Source organism: Protopterus annectens, chromosome 5.part0, assembly GCF_019279795.1.
Source record: "Protopterus annectens isolate FY-2018-M chromosome 5.part0, PAN1.0, whole genome shotgun sequence".
Classification (NCBI taxonomy): domain Eukaryota; kingdom Metazoa; phylum Chordata; order Ceratodontiformes; family Protopteridae; genus Protopterus; species Protopterus annectens.
Genome location: NC_056735.1, coordinates 1,723,789,787 through 1,723,809,557, shown reverse-complemented (window position 1 = coordinate 1,723,809,557; position 19,771 = coordinate 1,723,789,787). Strand labels below are relative to the sequence as shown.

Genomic DNA, 19,771 nt, shown 5'->3' with positions numbered 1-19,771 from the left:
CAGAACAATTTGACAAATTCTCCACAGAAAGCATTTTGTCCCTCACCAAAAATAACCAACCCTGTCAATCACTGACACCCAGGACAACAAACAACAATGCAAACACATTCTCATTTCAAACCGTTCCCACAAAGACTATAAAAAACTCTTAAAGAAAATCAAACCAGCCTCATTAGCCCCAGATAACCTCCCAGGAGATTACCTCAAATTAGCAGCAGAAGCCATAGCATTCCCCATAGCAATACTAATTATTATTATTGCTATAATTATTATTATTATTATTATTATTATTATTATTATTATTATTAATAATAATTATTGTGGAGCTTTTCTCCCCGCGCCTCCGCTGAAAATGGACATGCACCCAGTCAGACTTTTTTAGTCAACAAATGTAAAATAATAATAATAATAATAATAATAATAACAATAATAATAATAAATAGATCAATTACTGAACAATATGTCTCAGCATCTGGAAAGTTTCATACATAATTCCCCTACACAAAAGTGGAACTTCAACTGAGCTCACAAACTATAGACCCATAGTTATCCTCTCTCCATTCTCCAAGCTACTTGAAAGGTATATCCATTGTCAACTTACTCAACACCTCACAGAAAAAAACTCCTTGCCAAATCACAGCATGGTTTCCGACTCCACCATAGTACTACTACCACTCTCCTTAGTTTCACCAATACCATCAATTATTTAAGAAATGAAGGCAAAATAGTTTCCTCAGTCTAAAGCCTTCAAAACAGTTTCTCATCCTAAGCTGTTGACCACTCTCTCTAACCTACGTATCAGCCCTTCCATTATCACATGGTTTCAATGCTACTTAACAGGTCACCTCTCCCCACTACTCCCAGTAATGTTTGGAGTCCCACAAGGATCCATCCTTGGCCCCTTACTATTCAGTACTTTTACAAATGACCTTCTCCCCTAGCTTCTATCATCCAATTTGCAGATGATTCCACTCTTATATGTGTGGCATCTACAATGCAACAGCTTCAAGAAACTACACAAAATGCCTTTACTGAAATTGAAACTTGGCTAGCCAACTCACAACTAACGCTGAATCCCAATAAAACCAAACTCATGATCTTCTAACCCTTCAGACCTTCACACCCCCTACTACATCACTGCTAGCAATAATACTAAAATTTACCCTGAATCACAAACAAAACTACTAGGTGTCAATTGACAACAAGCTCAGGTCTGACTTGCATATATCACAAACAATTAAGAAGAAACACAAAAAAATGGGTACCCTATACAGAAACAAAAAATACCTAACAGACAGCACTAAGATAGCTATAGCAAGAACTCACCTTCTATCAACACTTCTTTACGCCTCTCTTATACTTACTAATCGTAAAAAGACAGACTTAAACAACTAGACATATGTTACAACAAAATCACAAAATTTGCCATGGACTCCAAACTCACAATACACCACTGTCTTATTCTGAAAAAAAAATCTCTTGGCTAGTAGTCCCACAACTCCTAACCTACAATCAACTAACCATGGCTCATAGAATTGTTTATCAAACAGACAACACTCCAGCTCTAAAAAATCTACTGCAACCCTACTCAAATAAACCCACACTTCGATCAACAAATAAATCATTATTACAGATCACCAAATCAAGAAATATGGCAGGTGATTCACTATATTCAAACTACGTTGAAAAATATCAATAACCATACACTATTTAAGAAACTATTCAAGACCTATTTAGCAGACTCATGGCTCTGCTCCTATAACACCCCAGGGCAAATACGTAAACACTATAGTGTTCTAAATAAAGTTAAATACATAAACAATATTTATTCTTCTGAAAGTACATAACCACTCACACACTATACTCTTCTAATTTCACTGTGTAACACAGTAAACTGTAGCTAATACCAGTCTTCCAATACTAATCTCTTACACAGATATGTTACATATTTTTCCATTACTCATTTCAAAGCAACTTCCTTCTATATAACCTCTAGACCTGCTATAACACCTTGAGAGGGTATGCCTATATTTTTCTAGATGCTTGCTTTGTACACCATAATAGTTGGACTGATATCTATATTTATGTTAATTTTTGTTTACATGCTGTGTCGATGGTTATTTGTATGGAGCTTTTATCCCCAAGCATCCGCTGAAAAAGGACATCGTCCCAGTCAGACTATCATAGTAAACAAATGTAAAATAAATAAATAAAAAATAAATGAGATAGCCTCCCAGGAGTAGGATAACTATAAGGTCTTATTCAACTATGTCAGAAACATCAAGGGCAGCATTCAGCAATGCCCTGAACTGGTTGTTAGTGGTGCCACATTCACCAAGCCTGGACATATTGTAAACTTGTTAGCAGAAAAATTAATTTTCAACTTTATATCCGTCTCACCCACAACCATCCCCCCAAGAAATACCCTCAAACATAACCCATCCAACTATAACTAGGGAGCATGTACTAGCTACACTTGCTAAAGCCAAGAATACAGCCTCAGTGGGCCCTGATAACATCCCAGGATGCCTCCTGGACAGTCTAAAATATGACTTATCAGGACCCCTGGAATCATTATATCACCGTAGTCTTAAAACAGACTTTTTGTCATGAGAATGGAAGATGGCGACAGTCATCCCCCTTCATAAGAGAGAGCCATCAACAAGTCCTAGAAAGTACAGACCCATGAGTCTGACTAGTCTTATTTGAAAGCCATGGAAAGAATTATTGTTGAATTTATCAACAAGGACATAGGAGACCTCTAGACACAGGAACTATCCAAGTTTGGCTTTGTCAAAGGAAGGTCATGTTTACTGAATTTGGAGGACATCTTTGAAAAGGTCACTAAGGCAATGGATAAAGTCAAAACAGTGCATACTGCCTACCTGGAAAAGGCTAAAGCATTTGATTCAATATCTCACTCAGGCATTGTCAACAAACTTACAGAACTAGGGATAAAACTCTTTATAACATGCTGGATCACTGATAGAACCCGGGAGGTTAGAATCAGTGAGATCACCTCCACAATGAGGCTGCTCACCAGTGGAGTCTCCCAAAACTCTGCATTGGGCCCACTCCTCTTTAGTATCTACATCTTGGATGTCAAAGCAAAGTTTGCAGATGATTGCAAACTGGGAGCAGTCAATGAATCCCACCCAAGATAAGTCCACCCTACAGGAAGGTCTAACACAGACAAATGCCTGGTGTCAAGGCCATGGATAAAAATTCCATACCAAAAAATGCATTATAGTACCTTTTGGGATGCTGAGCACCCCAGATAACTATGTCATTTACAAAACACCCCTTAAAGTTGATTCAGTAGTCAGCCCTCAGCCAACATGTGCTCAAGGTAGTAAGAAAATCCTTAAGTGCTGCTCAACTTATAAGCAAGGGCTTGGCATCTAGGTCCAGAGAGGTCATCATATCATTGTACTTGGCCCTCATCAGATCCATCATAGAGTATAATGCCCCTTTGGTATGTACTTGACCACGCACATGCAGCAACTGGAACATCCACAAAGGTTCCTTACAAAAAGAGTACAAGGAGTAAACAAATTGTCATATGCTGATCACCTCAAAGCTCTGTCTCTTTACTCAGTATCATAGTATCATATAGACTTCTGAGAGGTGATCTTTGCCTGGTATACATGGCATCCCTGGAGCCTATTTTGATGACCCTTTTGCCAATTCACAAAAGAAACAACATCAGAACTACTAGATTAAAATACCTAAATTTTGGTTTCAACATGAACAGGACATACCGGAGAGACAGATATGTTTGTCAGAGAAATCTCATTCTCTGGAACAGGCTTGCCATCCATGTAAAGCAGAGTTTTTACTTATCCCAGTTTAAGTCCAACTTTGACCAATGGATGTGTAATCAGAAATTCGGCATTGGTCTGGCACCTATGTCTCTGATGGACAAAGGTAGTCAGTAAATCACCCAATATATATCAAATTTGTGGGTCACATTTGGGTTGCAAAGCTAGGCTTATAAGGGCCCTAGTTATCGTTTGCCTAGTACACACCTATGAACCCAAATTCTAGAGGTAGAAATCCTGGCTTAGGAAATGAAAGTGGAGGTTTTCTAAAATGGTGGGAAGAGGGAATATTATAAAAATGATGGTAAACCTCAAGATGGAGTACTTCTGGAAGCAGATTTCATGGACTGGCTCATAAGATATTATAAAAGGCATCTGTTTTGTATGTAGACAGCACATATAGAAAGACAGTGCCTACTACAGTGTCAAAAGAGAGCATAAATATGGACAGACAGGAGAATGAAGGTTCTCTGACTTTAGAATATATGCAGGGAAAAAATTGTGAAAATGTGTGTGTTGGGGGTTGAAGGTGCCCAGATTTTGGAACAATATGAGGAGGCTTTCTATACACACCAGTGATTAGGTGAGACTGAGGGAGGATAGGGGCTTTGACTGTACAGAAGGGATATAGGCCTCAGAGTAGGTGTTTTGGGGATGGTAGAATCAAGTTTCAAGAGAATGAATAAAGTGGGAGAACTTCATTTGAATTAGGTCAGTGAATTATAGGAAAGGAAGGAATTAAGCAGGAAATAATAGGACAAGATGAAGGAAGCCCTCACACAAGGGTGTGTTATCAACAACAGATTAAGTCCAGAAAAGTGGGAAATGGGAGCAATACAAACTCAGGCTGAAAAGTAAACAATGGAGGGATATATTGGAGGAAAACAGCATTAGGATTGTGATAAGCAATAAGCCTAGCAATGACACTCAAAAAACTAAGAATGGAGCAAAACAAGGGGTTGAAGTAAAGGAAAGCGTTCCCATAAATATGTGGGAAAGGCGGAAAGGAAACATTGGAAGAAAACTGTATACATCAACTTCATGAAAGAGATGAAAGAAATAATAAAGAAGAGTTTGAAAAAGGGATAAGAACTTTGAGAATGGTTATAAATAGAGCAAATGGAAAGGACTGATTTAGATGGTGAATTTGCTTTACTACGATTCTGAGATCAGCAAATGAGATTCCTATGTCAGTAATCCTACATTCTATGGAAACTAAAGAGGAAATTGAAATAGGAGGATGATAGGTGCTTCCAGTGAAGGAGTGAAAGCAAACAGTTGAAGCACATGTTTTGGGAATATGGATTTTCAAAAAATATAAAGGAGGAAAACCATGTATCAATTGTACTAGTTTGGGCTAGATTCGAGTTTAGTACATAGTGAAAGAGGGAAAAGGAAGCAAATGAATACTGGTTATGGCTGGTAGGGTTTAGAGCTAGACAGCAAAGCATTAGAAGGGGGAGAAGGGTAACACAGGATTTAAAGTACAGGGACCAGTATGGCTGCACTGCAAAGGGTAATGAAAGAAATCAAACCAAAAAGAGGAGGAACTGAAGAAATAGTGAAATGGAAAGCAATAAGAAAGAAATGAGTCACTAAATAATCTTAGGTTGTCTGGTTCCATCTATTCCATTTAGCCATAGATAGTTTTATCACGGGACTTTTTCAGCTTCTTTTACTAATATATTTATTTTTACTACAGGAGTTTTTCAGCTTCTCTTGCTAGACTGTGCCCACAGCAACTGCTTTTGGTTTAGCTCACTCTGGGGTAATCCCCAAGGCATGGACTGAATACGTCGACTTTATGTGTTTCAACTAAAATACATTGATATACTGGTCATTGACCAGTTATCATATGTATTCTTATATACCTTCAAATAACCCTGTCCAATGTATGTATTATCTTTCATTATAACTCTTTCATATCTAATGCATATCTAAGTTATCAACTTAACCGTCACTTTATTCTACTTAACCCTCCCTTCCTCTGCTACTTTTCTCTTCTCTAACTGTTTCATTCAGTCTCTACATCTTTCCCTTATTTTCCCTCCTGTTGTTATATATCTTCCCTTATAACTAATTATTATATTAACCCTCATTCACCCACCCACATTCCACTAACACTATTAGTTTCTCCTTCATCCTCCTGTCTTTCTTCCACTTAATCTATATTTTTAAAGTTAGGTAGTTAAGCTGTTGCTGCAACAGTTGTTACAAGCACTGTTCAAAATGCAAGCAATGCACTGTATTTCCCCAACCCTACCTGTGTGATCCTAACTTCTTTCTCCAACTCTAATCACTCCTATTAGTCCACAGATACTCTTCCCTTTTAAAACTTAATTATAATATTTCACTGTGTGTATATATTCCACTTATAGTATCATACCTACATATGCCAAGTTCTTTCATTTCTCATGTCCTATTTTTGCTTTAGTGATCTTCTCCTGCTGGCAGACACATTGCATAAACCTGTTTTTTTTCACTTCTTTTATTGGTAGCAGGTTACAACTCTTCACAAGTCTCACTTTCCCTATGTCTTTCTTCAAGTCTTAAAGCCCCAGTGCTGGTCGGTCTTCTACTTTCAAGGAAATAAATGCTTGTCTAAGAAGAAATGTCCTGGAGTTACTTTCCTGACACTGAAATTCAGTGAGAACTGTCTTGCCAAAGTGGGATGCACAACAGCATTTCCTCACACAGTTGCCTAGGTTATATCTGTACAGCTGAGGCAACTGTTTTTTCTGGCACTTCCAATTCATTGAATCTAAAAGCAATAAGATACTTGACATCCTGTTTGCATGTAATGTAATGGTGGTGGGGGGTTTGTTGCCTTCCTCATTGACTCTTGCGGTCCCTAAATATCTTGTGTTATAGGGCTGCATAACTTGTATAATAGTCTGCCTAATTTAAAATTCTCTAATATTACAGCCATTCCTTGGTACTTAATTTACCACTGTGTATCAAATTGGTTTCTGACTGAAATCATTATTAATTTCTTACCTAATACCCAGCTCACCACTCTCTCTTGCTCAGTGATCTGCACCTTCTCAAGCTGATTAACTCCCACTAATGGGAGGGGAGAGGCTTACCCACTTCATTCCCCTCCAACCCCCAGTTCTATCCACCAAACCAACAAATTTAAACTCCCTTCTAATTCCAGTACTAAAATGTAAAAGAATGACCACTACCTTCTTGCAAAACATGTTTTGCCAGTGCATTATTTTTGTCCTTTTCTTTATGTTATTAACATGTTCATACATATTGCCTTTTAGCTTGCAATTTGTTTTGTCTACATAAAATGCATGCAAATGTCACAAGAGCCTAAATATATTAAATCTGTCAATCTGCAAACAGCATAGTGTTTAAAATAAAGCTTGAAGCACTGATATACACATATAAACCTTATATAAGTTATCTTTAAAAATGTTTGAGAACTTCTTTGATAACAACAGTGTCTTTATATTTGATTTTAGTCTAAGTAAAAATGATTGGAGTAAATATTTCAATTCGAATATGTTTTTACTGCATATATTTGCTTGTAATGATTTATAAAAGAGTCATGTGACATTCATGAGCTTATTTAAATGAGCTGATAGGAAGTGTTGTAAAATAATTTTAAGAGACCCGATGAAGCTTATGTGAAAATGTATCTGTTATTCTTCAATAGTAAACATGTTTTATTCTCCTAAGTGTAACACAGCATTTGTTATGAATTCAGACCTGATCAAATCAACCAAAACGCGATATGAGGTAAAATAGCTACCCATGTTTAGGACAATCACAAAGCCTTCTATCTCTATGTTAGAAATGTCAGAAACAATGTCCATCGCTGTGCAGAGCTAATAGTAAGGGTATTATATACTCAAATGCAGAGGAAATAGCCAATCTACTAGCAGACAAATTTAGTTCAAATTTCACAGCTTCTCCCCACTGCATTTTTAGATCACCTATCTGTTTGCATACCCCCCTCAAATCTCCCATATACTGGTCCTCAAGAGACTATCCAAGGCCAGGAACATTTCGTCTATGGGCTAGATAACATACCAGGCTGCCTATTGGTCAGTCTGAAATATGACTTGTTAGACCCTCTGCAGAGGTTATTCAGTATCAGCTATCAAACAGACTTTGTTCTGAATAAATGGAGGACAGCAGCAGTCATCCCCTTGTACAGAGGTGGGGCAAAAATGGTCCTGAGTAATTAGAGATCCATTAGCCTGACCAGCACCATCTGTAAGACTATGGAATGGATCATTATATAATTGATAAATAAGGCTACAGGTAACCTACAAACTCTCCACTCAATTCAGTTCAGATTTAGCAAGGATAGATTTTTACCTATTTAACCTGGTTGATTTTTTAAAAAGGTTACTGAAGCAATGTACACAGGCAAATCACTAAATATTGCATATCTTGACCTCTCAAAAGCATTCAACATAATCCAACACTCAGATATTGTTCATAAACTCTCCCAGCTAAATATAAATCTCCATGTAACTTTTTGCATAGCAAATTGGCTCACAAATACAACCCATACATTTAGGGCAGGTGGTGAAACTCCTCCAAAAGACCTATGACTGGTAGTATATCCCAGGGCTCAGTCCTTAGGCCTCTCCTCTTTGACATTTACTTCTTGGAGGTCAAAGAAAATGTTAATGGTTTAAGGCAGACAAAATATGCAGATGACTGTAAACTTGGTCCCATCATAAAATACGCAAGGGACACCAAAATTCTCCAAGATGTCCTTTTCCAAACAACCAACTGTTGTCAAAGCCACGGACTAAAACTAAATGCCAAAAATATATAACTGTATCCTTCAGGAAGTATGACCTCCCTTTTAACTATCACATTGGCAAAATACCCCTGAAAGTTGATCTCCTACTAAGGGACCATGGAGCTTATGTTGAAACCAAACTGTCCTTTGTTTATCATGTACCCACTATTGTAAAAAAGACCTTTTTTATCACACTGCTTATATCTAAATGTATAGTGTCCAGATCCAGTGATGTAATAATTCCACTCTACTTGTTTCTCATCAGAGCGCACTCTGAATATAATGCCCCATTCAGTATGTACCTGTCTAAACACTTGTCAAGACTGGAGTGACCACGACACTTTTTCATTAAAAAAAATCAAGGACTTAAATCACAAAAACCATGTAGACTATCTAAAGCCTTGTCCTCTTCTCAGAATCATACAGGCTACTAAGAGGTAACCTCTGCTTCATATATAGCCATTCAGCAGACATTATTCTGTCAAACCTATTGCACATTCGCAAGTCCAGTGGTAGTGTGAACATCCACTCAAGGGATCTCAATTTCTTTTTCCACATAGTCAGAACATGTTAATGAGATAGGTATGCAATTACTAAGAATATCTCTTCTATGGAAATGTGTTCCATTCTACTTAAACTGAAGTACTTCTTTTGGTCTGTTCAACTATAATTTGGACAAATGGATGGGAAATCAGAAATTCACTCCCGGTCTAGCATCCATGTTTCTCAAAGATAGGGGCAACAAGTAAATCTCCAAACATATTCTAGTTCTGCCCACTTCTGGGATGTTTGTACACAAAATATAAGGGCTAAAAACTACATGGGAATGTAAGGCTAAGCTTGTTATGAACCTCAGAGATCAACAGCATAGTAAGTACCTATAAACCTATGAATGCAAGGAGGGACAGCTGGGGAAAATAAAGAGATGGCAGGGTGCAGTAGAAGGTAAAGCTTGGTACTGAAACAGCTAGCAGAAATGGAAATAAAAAAGAAAATGAGTGAAGTGCAGGGAACCCAGCAGCTTAGCTAAGTATCAGTAGGGTGATAATAATTCACAGAAGCATTATTTAAAAGTTTCAACACATATGAATATAGTAAGCAAGGAAAGAATAAAAGATAGTGCAATGCATCATTGATGTAGCAGGGACAATAGGTTAGGTGACCCATTAGTCATGGCAATTTGTGTGGGGATGATGGTGAGCCATTCAGGCAGTGTTGAATTTAGCAGATAAGTAAGTTATCTGATTCAGTGGATCTACTCCATAATAATGATGTAAGGCACATTGCTCGGGTTGTGTTGTCAATTCCAGAAAAAAGATTTTTTATAAAGTTAGACAATTAATTTGACAGCCTTAGCTGCTTCAGAGGTATGAACAATCTTCTTCTTCTTTTGGCTTTTCTTGGTTAGGGGTCGCCACAGCGGATCATCTGTCAGCTCATGACTGGCAGTGGAGTTTTACGGTGTCTAGTTTCCAGCTCGGCACCCAACCTTCCACAGAAGGCAAACACCCACACACACACACACACCTAGGGCCAATTCCAATTCTCCTACTGCATGTCTTTGGAATGTGGGAGGAAACCGGAGCACCCAGAGAAAACCTACACCACCACAGGGAGGACATGCAGACTCTGCACAGAAGGCACCCCAGCCGAGAATCGAACCAGAGAGCCTCTTGGTATGAGGCGGCAAAGCTAACCGCTGCACCACCGTGGCCTTCAGAGATATGAACAATATTACTGCAATAATATAAGGTTTCAGGATAGAGTAAAATTGTCTGGAATTTAGGAATTTTATTGCAAATATTTTTGGAGTTAGCATGAATTATTTTTCATTATCATCATCAGCTTTATTCTTCCCATTCTTACACTCAGTCGGGGTTTTACGTCAACTGTTGCCACTTCACTCAACTAAAAGTCAATTTCCTACCTACTTTGACAGCCATGCTCAACAACCTCAGGTCTTCTCTCATACTATCAATGATCAATGTTCCTTATGCAAGTTCAAATCCTTAAGTTGCCTTCACAGAACTTGTCACCTGAATGAACAGGATCAAAAACCTTAACACCAACCCAATCCATTCATCTCTTGACTGGATGTCCTCATTTACTTTTGCCTTCTTCCTATCTTTCCCAAATCTGCTTTACTGCATCAGCACCTGTTTGTGTGTATGTGTCTGAACCATCTCAGTCTGCCCTGTCCTCCTCTAGATTATCTGCAATCAGGACTACTTCTGTGCCATACAGAAGAAATGATCACATCAATGTTTTGAAATACTTAGTGTTCAACTTATTTGATATTCTTCTATCCCACACAAGTGAAACATTGTTCCAGTTGACTGTAGTGCTTTTGATTCTAGCACTGATATCCTCATTCAGACTTCCCATCTCAATATCTGCAACTTCCACACATGGTTAACAAGATCCGCTATTTTTCTTTTATAAATTCCATGCTTCTTGAGCAGTTTCTGTATGGAAATTTGCAGAAAGCAAGTAAGTAAGGACAAGGTAAATAGTCCGTAGCTTTGAAATATGTGAGTGTGGGACAGTAGACTAATGCAAGGTATAAGTAAGCATGTCCTGTGCATGCCAATATTATTAAATTAGAACAGCTTAGTTGTTGCTTTAATAAAACGGTATTTAGCAATGGCACAAATGAAACATATTACACATATTACTTTAGAGTCTCACACAAAAATAAGGGGCCTGGGGATTAGCAGAAAGAGAGAGTGTGTGTATTTGTGTTAGGCAAATGTTTGGTGTGTGTTAAGCAGAAGTCTGAAGTGTAAGTGTGTAGTTAAAGAGCACTGGTAGATAGGATTAAAACTAAAGGACTAGAGTTTAAAGGTTGTTAGAGTATGTGTTCTATATGTCTGATATGGGGGCAGTCTTACTGACAAAAGTGTGAAAGGATAACTGCATGAAAATCATAGTCATTCAATATTAAATCAAAAACAGAGTTTTAAAACATTTATATTAACAAATGTTTTAAAAATCTGTTTTAAAACATTTATATTAAAGAAATGATTTAGGGTATTTAACAAAGCAGAATGCTTACTACATTGCTTGAATGAATCAATAACATGGTGTGAATGGGGTGAGAAGTGTAGTGGGAACCATTACGTGTGAATGCTCTTATGTAGTTAGTGCATGAAAAGTAGCATTTGCATAATGGGTGGGGGTTTACAGAGTCACAAATGTTCATCACAGTGGGGAGTGATGAACTGTAGGAAAGGGGAGGGACCAAAATTTCACCTACTGTTGAATCAATTGTTCTAAACATATATGCAAAACAATATGATGCGTATTACAAGTTCACTATTATCAGTATAACAATTTTCAGTGTAAAAAATTTCAAGGTGATAGATATCAACCAGCACTGGCTAGCCTTGACTGATTCTTAACTTGAGTATGTGATACCCTTCTGAATTCAATGATCAGGATAGAATATTGTGCATAAACCACGGATACCACACACAAATAACTTTCAGTAAAGCGACCAGCAGAGGGTGACCTAACAAAATGGATTCCCAGTGGTCAGCGTTGCATAGTAGCCCTACATAACAAGTATCACTGAAATTCTGATTGAAAACAAATTTGGACTTAAAAATAAAAAAATGTGCATCCATACAGAGCTCACGGGGTATTTTGTGGACAAGGAGAACTTTTACATGCATGTAACAAATGAGTAATCCAGGATTGTCATTTTGTTGTAGCTGATGGAATAACAGTTTTATATAAAACTTTATTAAAACTCATAATAATAACAAAAAACTTTCCAACCACTTAATCAAACGAAAAAGGAAAAAAAGAAAAGCTATCATATTTCACTTGCAAAAACACGTGTCAGGGCAAAGTAATAATTTACTCTTCTTATCAAGAACACATAAAAATGTACACACTATTCATCATTAATATATGTTAGTCTGAACAATTTGATATCATTTGTCTTCGCTTTTGTAAGAGCAGGTTGGGGGATATGCTGCAACCATGCTTTAGTAAGACATATTTTAAATAAAGCATCAGTGTGTTCAAGTTGTTAACAAACGTCTTTGCATCGATACTATACTCATGCAGTTAGTGATGAAGATTTATAGTGCATGGTCTGTATATAAAAGACAAACAGCTATGTTTCTTCCCCTACCAGCATTCAGTTTCATGTACTTTAAAGGCCTCTGCTGTGTCTGTCTGCTTACAAATAGGTTGTTCTCTCCATTACTTTCTGCTGATGGTTTTCAGATTAATGCCTTGACAATTTTACATTGCTTCTTCATTGGTGAAGAAAATGCAAATTCTTTGGTTATCATTTCTATCTGTCTTCATATTACCGACATTGTTTCCCTCTGGCTTTCCTTCCATACCCCCATTATATTCTCCAGTATAGTTATTTCAAGGTTTCTAAGCAACCAGAATCTTGAACTAAGTTAAGAATCCAATTAATTATTATTTTGTTTTTTTTTTCATTTTTGTTAAGGTTTTTAATGTGGCAGTCTTAATTACAGTATTATTTGATGCAACAAAAGAAAATGTCATTTGAAAATGTTTTAACCTCTCAGAATAATAACAAAGTTTAAAATTTAATTATCTTGTTGACAGTCTGGGTTTGAATAGAACAATGAAAAAGGTTTATTTTTTATTCATTAAAGTAAACATTGTAGCAAGCAAACTATAGATCAGTAGACTGCATACATGTAATAAATTGTTATGCATTATTTTTCATTTAGTTCAATATGAAAAAAAAAAGAATATGGTGGCTTAAATCTATATTAATGTTCAATCCTTGTCAATTGAATTTGCTAAAACAATACCTAAAAGCATTAAAATGCTACTCGTAAGAGTGAACATTCCAAATATCACATGTTCCTTTTTAGCTGCTTGGCTGGCTTGCGATACTGAATTTTCTTAATGTTGGCAGCTAGTTGTGAAGATCATGGAACACTCGGAACTTGGAATTTGCCATTTCCTGCTATGAGCGATCTTGGAGTTGGCATATATAATTAGAAGGGATGAGCAGGGTGCAGTGGGACTTGTCTCCTGCAAAAAATATTATTTTATGTTTTTTTAATGTTTTTGGTGATTTGTGCTTCAATATTTTTTGTTCATTCACTCGAGTATTCGCTGCTTCGTTAGGTTTTAACAATGCAGTCACACTCCCAAAGGACTGACTTTGACAGACCATTCCAGCAGTTTCTTCAAAAAATGGGGGAGGGGAAGAAAGAATGACAATGTACTGTGCATATCGTTGAAAACTACTCAAGCAACTGGAGCTCACAGTTTTAGTTCCTGCTTCCATTGTAATGTAGCTCCATTAATCAGGTATGGCAGGAAACTCATCTTTGTTTAATTTTATATCACTTTCCGTGCTGTACAGAAGTAATGTCTAGAACAAAACATTCAGCTGTTTCACTATAAGAATTTGTTGATATATTAATTGTCCAGCTATACAAGTATCCAATGGTTCATCATTATGTTGTCCTGTAGCACATCTAAATTTGCAAGTCATGATGTCCTAGAATAGCTCGTTAATTTAACTTTTGTTTTCATTTTAGTATGAAATAAACATTGTGTGCCTTAATATCAAGTAGAAACAAGAACAATAAAAAAATTACCTCATCATAGTAGCATCTCTGTTCAACTCGTTTTGATCTCAGGTCCCATAGAACAACTGTTCCTGACTCAAAGCCTATTAACAGCTGAAAAAGATACAAGTATAAATAAACTGCATTATTTCATTATGTGCTGCCACTGTTGTTAATTCTTTATTTTGATTTAAATATCTTTATAACTGCTTGCAACTCTTACCAACAAGCTACATTTTTAAATAGCCACTAAAACTAAAATTATATTGAGCCTATGTATTGAAATAAATAAGTAAACCATTCGTTTGTTAATCGTAATTAAACAACAGTTTTAAAATCTATACATTCCCATATATCAGTTCTGACATCAAGACAAGTGCCTCTATTTTATGGTCAACTCATCTAGTTTCATACGTAAGTGCTTTGTCGATGATGTTAAAGCAGTAGGAAAAAAGGGTAGCCTTGAAATTTTGTCAGCCATACAAATATGAAAGGGTGTGTGTGTGTGTGTGTGTGTGTGTGTGTGTGTGTGTGTGTGTGTGTGTGTGTGTGTGTGTGTGTGTACGTCTCTGTCCATGTGTGCACACGTGCACTTATGTGTGTGACTGAGACAGAGAGAGAAAGAAGCCTGTTCTTGGCTACCTTTTTTTTCTGTGAATCAGTTGTGCACATATATTGGGAATGACGTTGGGCCACTGGAGAATTGTAAGGATTTTACTGGAAAACACTGAATAGACCAAACTACTGTGTTAACAAAGTGACTGGATTTCAGCTACAAAATGCAGTATATTAAAGAAAAAATTGACTTAGAAATATGTTATGATTACATAACAGGGAATTCTACTATGGGCATGATATGCAAATTACAATGCAGTGTTGCGTTATCTCTTGCTTTCTACCACTTCTACTCATTGTTTTATGAGATAAAAGAATCCATTCGTAATACAAAAGAGCAAATATCAAAATCATTTAAAGTGATGAACATTATTTCTTACAGGATGACTCCACCCAAATGCCATGTGCTTCTCAACACAACACATTTTTGTTTATTTATTTTAAATCCATACTCACAACAATTACATTGATACAGGCTATCAATATGAAAGCCCATTGTGCCAAAAACCCATTTTGTTTGAAAGTGGACAACTTAATAGAGTAAAGATCTCCATTCAAGAGTCTCTGCCACTGTATCCCCTAGTTATCATAATCTCCTCCAACTCTGTGCCAGATATGGGGGGAGGGGGCATTAGCTCCTTGGACAGAAATAGGAAAACTAGGCTTTACCCTCATAAACAGTTATCATGCTACACATAAATGATAAATGAAACACGATTTGCATTTTATTGCTACTGTTTCTTTCTAAAACCTATAGCTGTAATCTATCTGCATACATTTCTGACTTTTCTTGAAATATATCACATCATTTTATTCTTCTTGTCAGCTATGTTTCAGTATGATACATCAAATTGGATTTTTTTGATTGAAACCAAAAACTGAAGAGGATACAGGTATCTCCATCAACATTTACAGCCTAAAAGCACACTGTAATTAGGTTGTTCACTGTTTCTTGATACTATTATCTTGAAAGGCAAACAAAAATTCTTAAAACCTAGAGGCACACTGCAAATTCATAAGTGCATGTTATTCATTAGAGAGGGCGAGCTTCATATTTTAGGTAGAAATCCTGGTCTAGAGCTATGATTCCTTGTATTAACAAAAGCAAATACATTAGAAATGATTTTAAGTTCAGCATTTGAATACACCGAAAAAGAAGTGGCCACATATGGCATCAAACTATTGCACTAAACAACGAATGATACTACTTCCAGGCAGACTAAAAAAACATAGAATGATACAGCACCACCTTCATAAGTACACAGAAAGGCAAGACCACAGTAAATATGCTGCTTCCCCTTACACAGCTTGTGGAAACATAGAGTAATGAATCATACCAGCATCGTAGCCTTCTATTAGAACAGAACAAATAAAAATTAACTGGTGGAATGATGTAAGACTACTAGGACTGCATAAAATATCAATACAAGGAGAAAAAAACATGCTTTTTTCATATAAAAGTACTATGCAAAATGTTTAATTTTTTTAAAAAATAAATAAAGCAAACTGATTTTTGGATACTACGAATAATTTCAATAACTTCTCAGAAAGCATAACAGTCAAAATCACTGAAACCTTGGCTGTGGTAAAGTGTTTTTATGAAATCCATAATTATTTAAACAAACTTCAGATTTAAGACCTCATCAAACAATATATGTAAGTCTGACAATTATTTAATTCTGTTTATCCACTCTTCAAAAGTTCCTGGTTTCAGAAAGCTTAGTGATTAATCATGGATCCAGTTGTTACTAAGATTCCTTTGACTGCCTTATTTACTGACCTTCTTTCTTGATGGAATACTCTGGGATATCATTTATACACAGGCTTTAAACACTGACCCCCAGATTTACTATTCCTCCGTGCAGGACTAGCTTAGTCCTGCATGGAGGCAGCCATTTAGGAGCAGGATGGCAGCGTGCCATGCATAGTAATGAGGTGCACTGCTTGAGCTCCTAGTCTTACATGGAGCGAGTAAGAGTGCAGGGGGCGTGTTTGAAAGCAGAGCCCTCAGAATATACACACACCCCCGCAATGAAGAACAGCAGAAAGGGGTAAGAAATGAGTGAGACCACTCATAGATGTTCACATATCCCCACCAACAGTCCCCCTCGTGTACAACAGCAAAAGTATACAGAAACAAAATGAACAAACCCTTTTTTTTTAAATATCTGATTAAAGCTAACCGTAGGTGCGCGGGTGTGCCCATCGCTTAGCTACAGTTAATGCAGCTTAAATGGCTGAAGAGGATAACGAGAAAGATATATGCAAATGAAGCAGCACAGCAATAGTGTAGTGGGCAGAGCATTCACCTTATGAGCATGTATTCCTGGTTCAAGTCCCACTGCAGTACATTTCATTTTCCATGGCAAAGCATGTTATGACTAATATTTATGTTGCATAACCCACTAAATAACATATTTGTATGAAATGGAGTACTGCAGTAAAGGCACATGTGAAGTGTCCATGTATGTGTATATGTGTAAGTGTATATATATATATATATATATATATATATATATGTAGAGAGAGAGAGAGAGAGATACATGTATATATAGCTATATATGTATGCGCATCCTATGTGTACAGTTATGCCTAGTTATGTTGGTATATATGTAGATATGTAGAACTATGTGTACATACATATCAATTCTGATTATAGCTACTACTGTCAATATATATGTAGATATCCATATGTATATGTGCATATGTATCTCTATCTGTATATGTGCAGACATATATTGCTCTGTATATGTATATATCTGAGTGTTTGTATATACATATATATATATGTGTACATATACATATCCATCTATGTATGTCGATATGTATATGTGTATATATCTATACAGATATATGGATAATTAGATATACATATATGTTCACCATATGTCCTGAACATGGAGTGGAGCCCTACCTCAGCCCCAGTGGTCCCAACTTCGTAGTGCAAGGGGATGTCAGGTATGTATTGCAGGTATATCTGTAGACTATTGCTACTGCAATAGGGATTGTCTTCACAGAAATGGTGTGTGTGGGAGGTCACATCTGATTTTAACATGTGCACCATTGGCTACTGACAGACATCCTAAGGATATCATAGTACAGTACCACTGCTAGCACAGTAATGCTCCTGTGGACTACAGCAAAGATTTGGCCAATATATGTGGACAGTCTGACACACTCTGGACAGTTCAGAGGTATACACAGAACCCCTTAGTGCAAGACATGTGGACCACGCCTGACAATGTGGATATTAACAACCATGCAGATGGTTATAACATGTAACTACTGGTATACATATGCCCCCATAGGTTATGCATTTACACAATCCTGTCTGTCCTAACATATAATAACCACTGGCACAGAGGTGCCATGGTCACATACTACCCACTAGTTATTGACATACATCTGTACAGCATCCCACTGCTTTGTCTGACATACATGACCCGGCAGCAGTACATCTGGCAGTTATCTGGACATGACATCTCACTGGGTAAGTACACTAAGCTGCTAGGCATGTGACAAAGCATTGTGCAGGCTACAGGCAGACTGGCTCAACACTGGCCTACATTTCCTATGGGGGAATACACATGTACCTGCATATATAGCAGGCTCTAAAGGCATGTCACAGCACAGCGTAACGTACACCTGTGTGAAAGTGCATAACCACAACCAATGTGAAGAACACAGCCACAGCCACATATGGTAAGCTAGCATACTATTACAGTATATAGACTGTCTGTTCAACACCATCCTCATATGTGCCACTCACACACTAACCCTACATATACTGGGCCGCTCTTCACTGTGGTCCAGTGCCTGTCTGTGATATGGGACATGTGTGCGTTTGGCCCTACAAACATGTAAGCCGATAGGGTAATATACAGTGGAGCAGCATGTAACATCAGATAGAACAGGACCAAGAACAATGACATCTACCACAGTCTGTAGACAGGCCAAGGTACATAATAACAATATACACATTGTCAACAATTACCATTTGTACACAAACTTCAGTACTGTACACACAACCACAGAATGTCCAGGTTATGTAATCAAATATAACCTCTACTATATATAACATGTGTAGCAGTCTGATATCTCACTGGCTTGTTATCAGATATGATGTCAGTAAATATGGTGTACAGCACATATGCACCTCTTCCTGCATGACATATGTACAAAGGTTGGCAGAATTGTGGCTGAAGGCACAAACACAGGGCCATTATTGACATGTTGCTGTGATAGCCTCATACATTTAATGTTGTAAGAGGGTTGTTGCAACATATGACCTATGAGGAATATGAAGTCAGTAACTCTCACAGCTGTCACCATCTACAGACTGCAATCCTTATACTGCCATCTGCAGTTCACAGATAGGTGCTCTGTGGGTAACACAAGAAACAAAAGGTACCACACACTGCCCAGTCTACAGATGACACTACTAATGTGGGGTTCCTTATAAACATAGCACTGACATGACAGGTATTAAAACATGTAGGACAGCTATATCCACACACACCCTGTTATACCAACATTGCCCCAATTGCAGTATAGCAGCACTTACAGTTTGTAGTCAAGTCAGGCACATCCCCCTCCTGTGTATTGGCCTGTTTCCATAGTATATGTTGTTAGAGGTAAATCCCCAATCCATCTGTTATACAGTTTACCAAAAAACAGATCTAGTTCCTGCTCACAGTGAATGAAAAGGCCCAACACCAACATGATATTACTAGATACTGGAATGTGTTTCCATGCAATTAGCTTTGGGAATGTTACCACAGCTGTTCCACATGCAATCAGCTAGATGAGGGCTGCAATTCGTGCAGAGACCATCAGCTGATCCTAAGCATCACTTACAATACACATGCTATTACCTAAGCAAAGCAGGTGTAGATCTCCACATCCACCAGAGAGGGAGTGAGAGGCAGACAGAGGCAAAGTAAAGTCAGGGAGGGGTGGGAGAGTAAAACTTAAGCATGTTTGTGTCACAC

General features: G+C 37.3%; 1 protein-coding gene across 5 annotated transcripts in view; it reads right to left on the bottom strand.

Annotated features, from left to right (window-relative positions):
- The window catches only part of STXBP5L (syntaxin binding protein 5L), a 4,174,867-nt gene that overhangs the window by 1,725,821 nt on the left and 2,429,275 nt on the right, over positions 1 to 19,771 (bottom strand). For all 5 annotated transcript variants that reach the window (XM_044071514.1, XM_044071515.1, XM_044071517.1 and 2 more), the window contains exon 7: positions 14,196 to 14,279. In XM_044071514.1, coding sequence (XP_043927449.1) covers positions 14,196 to 14,279 — 84 coding nt within the window. The remainder of the gene's footprint in view (positions 1 to 14,195; positions 14,280 to 19,771) is intronic.